The following is a 9931-nucleotide window of genomic DNA, read 5'->3' on the forward strand; positions in this document are numbered from 1 at the left end:
AGACTGGAAAGAAGTCAACTTTGTATAAAATGATTATTCTTAGGCAAACTGTCAAAGTAGACCGTTCTTTTTAAAAAAGAAAGGGGAGAGAGAGAAAGAGAGAGACATACGGACGCTATGGTTAGTGGGAGTGCCTGTTCCCACTGATTCTTGTTCTTAGATTAACTCCGTTCATACAGCAGTTAGCTTGGTACCAAAATCCCTTCCATTGTTGATTTTCAACCCCAAAACTTCTGTCTTAAACCACTTGGTAATTTATTTCTAAGCTGCCTGTTCATTTACCATCCTCAAAAAATCTTCTCCCTCCCTATATACTGAGCCAAGCAAATTCCATCTTTTAATCTATATCCTCTAGTGCAGTGGTCCCCATAAATGAGAGAGGCAGGAGAGTGGCACTTCACAGCTCACACTCAGAATGCTAGGGGTGGGTGAGCTCGTATAGCTGGAAAACAAAACTCCCTACCCGCCAAGAACCGTTGTTCTGATTTTTTGTTTGTTTTCTCTAAATACAGTCTTTTTCTCTTGTCTTCTCCCAGTATGAAGGGAGGAAAAATTAAAATTATGGAAGTAAAGAATGTTTTTCTTTATTCCCGAAGAGAAGCATGGGAATATGTCAATTCTGTTGGGCGGAAGCCAGAGGAACTTGATCTGTCCGTTGTGTTTGTTGGCTGATAGAACAACCTTATCATTCACCCTTGGCAGCACTTAGCCACTGGTTTCTTCTGAATTTCTAGTTACACGGTTTAGTACGACATTACTTTGTAATCTGAGAACAAACCCAACTGCAAATTAAAGCTGATGCCCGTGGTTTCCGGTTGAGTCTCCAGGAAGAGAGGCAGTAGATGATCTGGCGGGGAGGGCTGCAGTGCTGGCACTGGGGCAGGGAGGACAAAGCAGGAAGACAGCCTGGCTGCAGCAGTGGCACTCTGCGGGGAGGGGTTGGGAAACAGCACAGGCCAGGAAGAGGGAAGGCTGGATGTGGAAGGCGGCAGACGCCAGAGAAGCTTGGGTTGCCGGCCTCCTTCTAATTGTGGTTGATCAGTGCCTGCCTTTGAGACATCTAGTTCCAGTTCTGTAGGCTTCCCTGGAGGCTCACAGTTGCACCTGATGACGTCAGCAGGTGTGCTACACCTGCGGGAATCATGTTATATGCATCCATGTGGTTAACCCTCTTGCCTTCCGTGTCTTTTAGGCTCTGAATGCTCTTGAATCCTTGACGTCAAGTAAGCAGTACGTTGAATACCAGGATCAGATATTGCAAGCCGCACAATTTATAAAGCGTCCTGGCCATTGCCTCCAAGATGGGAAAAGCTTCCTGGCTCTTCTTGTGAACTGTCTCTATCCAGAAGTGCATTATTTGGACAACATACGATAGTAACACTGAGGCTCTTGATAAACCTGTTGCTGTTTATGTTTACATTTAACTTTGCTCAGTTTCACTGCAGCTTGGCCAATGAATTAGTTGACTGAGATGCGAGTTGGTGGGCGCTAGATAAGTGTGCATGTGCACATGTGTATGTGTGTGTCCTTAGCTCTTCAAATATTCCAGGGACTTTGTAATTTTTATGTTCATCCAGCAAGAGAACTTACGAAGCTCTCCTTGGGTAGAGAGCCACTCTCAGTTGCCGAATATCCAGTCATCTCATGAGACCCCAGGTGGGGTGCTTTCGTATGTCTCCACTTCTGTCTTTTCCTGTCTCATTTAAATGTCAAGACTCCTGTGCCAGATATAACTACTTTGGGAATCGGGTTGAACCCTCACTTTTGAATCCCAATTGTGTTCCTTCAAAGTAAAAAAGCTTTGAAAATTTCTGCATTTCTCAAACGTGGGGAAATATACCAGCTTAAATTATTATATTTTTCTCTCAGAAGGGAGATAAGAATGCTGAATCAAAGTGAGTCGTTGTGTAAAATGTGACCACTTGATCCTGATTATAGTGGACAGTAGAGATGGTGACAAGTCCATTTCCATCCAGCCATGTGTCCTCATAGAGAAGGAGCCATTTGTCTACATTGGGGGCGCATGCTGGTGGTCTGTGGGGAGCATGTCGTGCACAGATGTGTTTTGTTTGATCTCCATGGCTGAGAGTGTAGACAGGGCTTCCTCTCTCCAGTGCACTGTAGATGTACATTCCCTTTGGTCATACCCCAGCCCGCTCCTTCATTCACGTCTTATTTGGCCCCTGTAGACATGTAAATTTGCAGCTCTTTCCAGACAGCAAGTTTGATATCTGAAGGTCCTGCTGTTGAGAGACAGAGACAGAGAACTTGACTGTCTGTTTCCTGCTTGTTTTATCACTCCAGATTTAAACTCAAATGAAGCTAGCAAACCTGCTGAAACACTGGTCGGTGGAAACTGGGTCAGGTCAGGAGACTTGACTGAAATTTGGCTTTTTTTTAATCGTCACGTGCCTTCTGTTGTTAACAGTTCGTTCTTTACCAAAGCCTGTCTGCAGTGTTGCCGTGTTTTGCTGCCATCTGCATGCTCTTGTCATGTCCCCCCCCACCCCCCGGAATTCGCACCTTGACTTCTGTCATCATATTCATAATTCTGTTGGCTCAAAATTGATTTGTTTGTCCAGCTGGCCTAACGTGTCTTTTGCTTGTAGGCTATCTATAGCCCGAGGCTATTTACATAAAAATGTCTTAGTCACTGAGAGCTTTTAGCAGGGGGATTTGGGGTATAGATTAACTGAGTGATAATCTCTTTACAAATATCGTTTTGCGGTGCTTCCCCCAACATTTGGAAGTGTGTAGGAGCTGTTCTTTATTTTGAATCTTTTTAGTTGGACAGAACAGTTGTGCCCCACGGAAATGCTCTGGTAAAGATCATCCCTGTTAGCCTTCAAGTTCTGTAGGCCACTAAGTGTCCATCTCCGAGGGATGCATCTCAGAGCTTTCCTTGTTAACACGTTTTAGAAGCTGTGGACAGTTCCATGGCTGATTTGGCAACAAAGATTTTATGAGAGGAAATATTCTGTGTGCTGTTTTCTTTGAGGAGGATGTAATTATTGGTATCCTAGAATGAAATTTTTGAGTGACAGTACATACATTTAAAGAAAATTATGTTTAATCTTAATTTTTGAAGGTTTATAATATTTATAATGTATTTGCTCTGTAAAAATTATAAAAAATAAATCAATCTTTGGTTGTAGCTGGTAAGAATCCGATTTTTAGGGATATCACACTATCTTGTAAAGTATTTCAGTTGTTAAAGTTGATGCAGATTTTTTTATGCCTGATGTCATCTGTTTTTTTTGACACTGTAACTTGATCATCAGAGATGGTCGGTAAAAGTACTTCCTCTCACGCTTAACAGTGGAAGGTTTACTTACCACATAGGTTCCTATGAGAGGCTCTGGGCTAAGAAATTGCTTTAATGACACTAAGATAGTTCAGAAGGTGGCAATGTTGCTGTAGCCTCCTGGGAAAGAATAGACCGGTCTGCCCACTGGCTTTCAGGAATAATGAGCTTTTGTTGGCAAAATAGTCACCTCCAGAGAGCGCAGGGCATGTTTCAGAGACAGTTAGCAGTGCTGCATGTTGACACCTGGGTCAGTAAGACCAAGGCACCTATGTGCTGGAGCTTCGTTGAAGGTGCACTAGTGCAGACTTTGCCCATACGTGGCCAGCAGTGGCTTCCGGTTCAGATGGGGATGCAGAGCAGCTTCCTGGGCTCTTCTCCACTCTTCTTTCTGCAGTTCACACAGGACGGGCCAGAGAGGCACACTCGACCCCCTGATCTCCTGGCTCCCCTTCCTAACTCTGCAGAAAGCTGCAGGCACAGATGCCAGGGAGGGAGGTTCTGCTGATGCGTCTGCCCAGCCTAATGGGGCCAGGGCCCACCCTCCATGTTCCTGAAGCTCCTGGCACGAGTCGCTGGTGGTTTCACGATCAGCCTGTTGGCACAGTCACGTCTGCCTCCTCGAGGTTGCCTGAGTCTCTCAGTTCTTCGAGGTGGGGGAAGCTGGGTCCAGAAAATGAAAACCCTTGAGCAGCCCACCCTCTCTTTAACCAAGTGCCAACCCCCTTCCTCCCAGTCAGTGTATCCACGTTGTGCAAGTGAGAGTGTCCATGGCCTTTCTTCCTTTCGAGTGAAGGTGAGACACAGTTTTCTACTGGATTTTTTAAACTTAATTAATTTTTGGCTGCCTTGGGTCCTCGTTGCCACGCACAGTCTTTCTCTGGTTGTGGCGAATGGGGGCTACTCTTCGTCGCGGTGCGTGGCCTTCTCATTGTGGAGGCTTCTCTTGTTGCGGAGCACGGGCTCAGTAGTTGCGGCACACGGTCTCTAGAGCACAGGCTCAGTAGTTGTGGCTCACGGGCTTAGTTGCTCCGCGGCATGTGGGATCTTCCTGGGCCAGGGCTCGAACCTGTGTCCCCTGCATTGGCAGGCGGATTCTTAACCATTGCGCCACCAGGGAAGTCCGTCTATTGGATTTTTAAACCTGAAATGAATAACTTCTGGAGCACGAAGCAGATGTTATAGAATCATGACTTTTGAAGTCAGTAGAGGCATTAAAGCTCATCTGGTCCCAGCTCCCACTCAGCAGGGATCCCAGCCCTGATCCTCCAGCCTCTCCTCTGCCCTTTCCTGTGGTCACTAGTTCTGCTCCTCATGGACAAGCCCAAGTGGCCATTGGTGAGCTTGGTTGTAGTTCTGCTTTATACTGGGCTAAAACTGGCCTCCTGGTAACTCTGGCCATAGTTGTGCTGGAGCTGTTCTCCTGCCCCCTCCTGACAGACCTTCAGACCTTTGGAAATTTTCATACCTCATCACACCTCTGACCCTGCCCATCCGCCCAGCCCTCAGCCTTTGTCAAACGAAATGCCTAGTGCCTTTAGTTAGTCCTTTGCCCCCATGATGTCTGCCAGGGCTGCCCTTTGGGAAAACTGCCCAAATTAGCCCACGTTATTAGAAGAGGGCCATGCCCAGAAACAGTAGGGTCAGGACTTGGGTAAAACAAATGAGGCACCCAGGGCACACATATAAGGTGGCACTTGCCTGCTGGCTCCGAGAGAGTGTGCCTCCTTAGGTTATGTGCCCTCAGCCTGGTCTCTGCTTTGGGGGTTGGCCACACTAGTGTGGGTCACGCAGCAAAGCTTGCTCCCCTGGACATGTGGGCAGCATCAGCTCTCAGCAGCTGTGCCCTCTGGTTGGCACGTTCAATCAGTGGTGAGTCAAGCTCCAGAGCTCGGTTTATCATCAGTTGCAGGTCTAACAACAAGGCACTTTGCACTTATCCTTCAAAACTGTCTGCTCTGCGTTTTGGACCAACTTTACTCCTTATTCTGAGCTAGTAAAATTTTATTTAGAGCTGAAAAATTTTCTGCTTAGTTAACTTTGTCTTATTAAGCAAAGTGGAGAGTACGATGCTGCAAATAAGCATGATGCTTTAAAAAAAAAGTTCCCTCCTGTCATCTTCCATTTGCATCTGGGTTGTGCTGGGTAAAGTTCTTGGCATCCAGCCAGGCACTAACGCTGACCTTGTCCTGGTCTGTGATGATCCTGGTCCGTGGTGACCCTCTCACATTATAGAGGCATCACGTGTCCTATAGAAGCGGTAGTTGAAGTTTCCTTCAGTCTAGATAGGTTCCTGATTTCTGATGACAATAACTTGAGAAAAAAACTACTGACCCTATTTTGGGGTAATGAAACCACTAAGGAATGTTGTTCATTATAACTTTATTTTTTAATGTACTGATGTAATATCTCCCAAGCACTGAGGTTTAGGATTTATTTTTCTTTCAATGGCTTAAATTACTCAAGTGGCAGCAAATACATCTTAAATGTGTTCAACTCTTTTTTCCTACCCACATGCCTAGTGTGGCCTTTAAAAACAAGCTATTTTGGTCATTAAATGTGCAATATTCACTTCTTATTCATTGTTGGCATTTTACTTGCTTGTACAAAGGATGAGTTTTTATATAGTGATGAACACAGGAAGAAATGAGAATTGGTTAAGTAAAATTCTGCAAATAAACTAGATTCAAATTTAATTTACGTGTGGTAGACATCTCATTTTGGGCAAGTTGGTTGGCAGGTCTTTTCATCCAAAAATCACAAAAAGAAAAATGTGAAATTATAAAGCTTGTAATGGGTAGAATCTATATTCTGTGACTTTTCACCACAATTGGTGAGGCCTCTAGTTTCAAAGAGAACTTAAAACTTGGGGGTTTAAGAATTGGCATAGACGGGGACCACCTGGTGACCCCAGAGAGTTCAGGAGAGCCCTGAGGTCTGTAATGTGCTTGTGATCCTAGTAGGAGAAGGTACATGAAGCTGCACAAAGGCTTCCACTGCCTGAGTTCCTGGGTGGGGGCAGGGCGCCTCTGGGAGGGCAGCCAAGCTGCCAGGGAGGTCAGTGCAACCTGAGCTTGGTCACAGTCTGCTCCAGAAATCACTTCATGTTGGAATGCCAGGGAGTTCTTCCTTAGTGTTCATTTCCATTACATTAAGACACATCTTGAATGGGCCAAAGTATGGTGAGAGGGCCCGCACATTTGATTTGGGATTACATAAATTTGGGATTTCCCTGGGACAGCGCCCTGTGTGTCTCCCCAACCCTTGCGCCCTTGTCTGGGTTTGGCTTCCTTCTCCAGACAGAATCACAGGATTTTGGAAAGTGGCTTAGAGGCAAGTTGTCCCACCTCCTACTAGTGTAGGAATCACCTGTCTCTAGACAGGTGGGCTTCCTTGCTGGGAAACGCCCAAAGAAATGCAGCTCCAAAGTGGTCCATGTCACCATGGGGCAAATGAGAGTCCTTCGCCTAAGGATAGGGAGCCAAGATCTTCCTCCAAAACCTGCTTCTCTTCTGAAGACAGCCCTCTTCCCTCTTGGTCTTCCTTTGCTAGCCTAAACCCTTTTAGGAGACAGACCCACATTCCCCGCCTATTGGTCAGAGGGGCCAACCTGATCTCTCTCCTGGACACCATATTTTAATAATGGCCTAAATTTGTGGCTTGGACCAGACTTACCTTGGACTCTCTCAGCCTGCTCTAGTTGACCTGCTCCCTGACACGTCCTCCTTAACCTTTCTTAAGGCCCCTCTCTGTACCTTCCCTCCCTTCACTTCCTCTTCCTCCTCCTTCCCCTTCCCCGCCCCATCTCTCTGCTCTTCCACCTGAGGTCCCAGCCAGCAGCCTCTAGCGGAGGTGTGGAGGTGAGTGTCCCCACAGGGCCTCTCCCGGGGAAATCTTTAGCCCTGTGGCCCCTCTGAGTTCACTGGCATGTGGGAGTTGGGGACAGAGAAGGTCTGGCGGCCCAAACCCTGGAAAACCAGGGAGTTCCAATCCCAAATAATTCTGTATCCTTGTATTGGCAGACCGTGTTTTCTCCCTTTAGCTCATAAACTATGACAAAGAGGAAGGGGCACAGGAGAGGAGGAAAGGCATGTGAGAACCTGGGAAGAAGGAGGCATGTGTGTGGAAGGAGCTGGGACCAGAGCTGTTCTGTCACAAGCACGTGTGACCCTGGCCAGGTCACTTTCCTCCCTGAGACTTTTGCCTCATTTTAAAATGAGGATAATTGCAGCCTTGCCTGTCTCCTGGGTTTTTAGTGAGAACTGCCTGGGATCATGGAAGGGAAGGAACTTTGACGATCACAGGGACCCCCAGAAAATGAGGGGTATTGTTGTGGAGGGCATGGAACTGGACCTAAGTGCCAGGCTGGAGGTGGGACAAAGCTCAGGACCCCAACTCATGGTTCTGTAAGGTCCCTGGCCTGAAGGCCCTGTGGCTGGCTGAGCCCTGCCTTCACCTGGCTCTGTCATCCAGTCTGGTGAGGGGGCATATGTATATATGTAAAAACTCAGCCCCACTCAGTGTCATTTCTGTCCCAAGGCAGGCCTACCTTCATTGTATATTATCTCGTGGACGGTTCTCATGGAGATACATCTCAATTTAAAATTTAGGACATGAGCTCCTTGAGGGCAGGGAAGGTGTGCTAGGCTCTTGGTGGACCTGGGCAGTAGTCGCCCTTCCTCCTGCTGCTTACCTCCAGGAGCAGCCTGGTGGGCGGCTGGGAACAGAGGGAAGCTGCAGGGTGTCAGAAGCCCCTCTCATGTCCGCAGAGCACTCTCCCCTGCACCACACTGCCAAGTCCTGTCTCCAAAACACCAAATCTCCTAGGTCACTTCTCAGGCCCAGGACACTGCTGACCGAGCCTGCTGCCTGTGGCTTGGTCCTTGCTTGCCACCGATGGCATCTGGGTGCTCTGAGAGGGGAGAGTTGGGAAGGACTCCCTGGCTCTGAGGTGAGCCCAGGGGGTCTGATGATGGTCAAGTGCAGTCCCCTCACCACCTTCCCCTTCTCCCCCTAGCAGTTGCTTTATCCGGAGGCTGAGCAGGAGGCTGCCTGGGCGCTGTGAGCAAATCGGTAGAGGAACTGTGCCTGTCCCTCCTGAACTGTGCCTCCCCACGGCCCATCTCTGTGTCCGAAACCCTGCAGCAGAGAGGAATGCTGCTGCTTCAGCCCGCAGGAAGCCCTATTCCAGAGTGCAAACACCGCAGGAAGGACCACCGGGTTGGCAGCCAGCACCCTTACAAGTCAGGCTGACTCAGAGGGAGTCTCCAACCTATCTTGCTTAAAAATCGCCTGGAGTCGACTGGACCCTGGTTGGAAACAACAAGCTAAAAAAAGGACAGTTGGGGAAATATGAATGTGGGCTGTACGATGATATTATTGAATAATTGTTAATTTTCTCAAATGTGATAATGGCCTTGAGGTTATGCAGGAGAATGCGCTTGTCAGGAGACACAGCTGTGGTATTTAAGGGTAAAGTACTGTGATGTCTGCAGTTTTCTCTCAGTGGTTCAGCCAAACGCACACACACAAACATATACACACACTTGTGCATTAAGCTAATAGGGCAAAATGTTAGTAAGTGTTGAATGTAGGTGGTGGGTACCTGGGTGATTATCTTGCTTTTTCAGCTGTGTGTGTGTATTTGAAAAATGATCATAATACAAAGTTAGGGACAAAATCCCCTGGATAATTTGTCTAAAGACCCTGCCCTCAGAGCCTGTGGTTCAGGTGGTCCAGGTGGTGCTGAGGATGGGGAGTTGAGCAAGCATCCCAGGTGTTCCTGACACAGGCGATCCTTGGAACTCACCTGGGAAACGCTGCTCTGAGAGCCCAGGGTTGGAAGGTGGAAACCCCAGCCCCAAGGTGTTGTGGGTTTGGAGCAGAGCAGTGGTCAGACAGTGAAAGCAGCCGTGCAGGCAGTGCAGGCGCCCTGACTCCCTCCAGCTGCTCGTCCCTGCTGGGGCTGAGCCCTCCACACCCAGGAGCCTCCATGCTGTGGCCTCGGCTCCAGCCACACCTGTCTCTGCCCTGGTGCCCCAGCAACTTTCAACTGCTTAGACAGCACCCTGTGTCCCACCTCCTGGCCTTTACTCAGAACGACCCTTCTGCTTAGAATGACTTTTTTTTCTTACCGCCCAACCTCCATTCTCCCCCATTTTTGTGGCCAGTGTGTACCATCTCCATGTCCCCTCCTCCAGGAAGCCTTCCGAAGACTGGGTCACTCACCCCTTTGTACGTGCTCCACAGCACCACCAGCAGACTGATGCCCTCACGTGATTTCCCACTTACTAGTCTGTGTTGCTCACGAGTGTGAGTACCCCTGGAGGGTCCTCCTGCGGAGTTGTCAGGGCTGTTCCCAAATGCTCCGGCTTCCCTTCTTCCAGGTGCAGTGAAGGGTCACGCTGCCCAGCCCCTCCAGGAGAGTGGGGCATGTGGCTAGTTCTGGCCAGTGAACTATGACCCCAAGTGGAAGACCCTCTAGAGCTTTCTTTGTATCTTCAACCCAGCAATCCACATTAGAGAGGGTGGATCCCCGGGAGCCTGGGTCCCTGAGTAAGGATAATGCGCACAGCTCTTTGCCCATCTGTGCCGGGCATGCAGCTATGGAAAGAAACCCTAATTGTT

The 9931-nt window shown here is 48.4% G+C and overlaps 1 protein-coding gene across 2 annotated transcripts in view; it reads left to right on the forward strand.

Moving 5' to 3' along the window:
- Positions 1–6000, forward strand: part of EPG5 (ectopic P-granules autophagy protein 5 homolog) — a 138110-nt gene extending 132110 nt beyond the window's left edge. For both annotated transcript variants that reach the window (XM_032654432.1, XM_032654431.1), the window contains exon 44: positions 1193–6000. In XM_032654432.1, coding sequence (XP_032510323.1) covers positions 1193–1375 — 183 coding nt within the window. In that variant the 3' untranslated portion in view covers positions 1376–6000. The remainder of the gene's footprint in view (positions 1–1192) is intronic.
- Positions 6001–9931: the final 3931 nt, after the last annotated feature.

Source organism: Phocoena sinus, chromosome 14 (genome assembly GCF_008692025.1).
Source record: "Phocoena sinus isolate mPhoSin1 chromosome 14, mPhoSin1.pri, whole genome shotgun sequence".
In the NCBI taxonomy this organism is placed as follows: Eukaryota; Metazoa; Chordata; class Mammalia; order Artiodactyla; family Phocoenidae; genus Phocoena; species Phocoena sinus.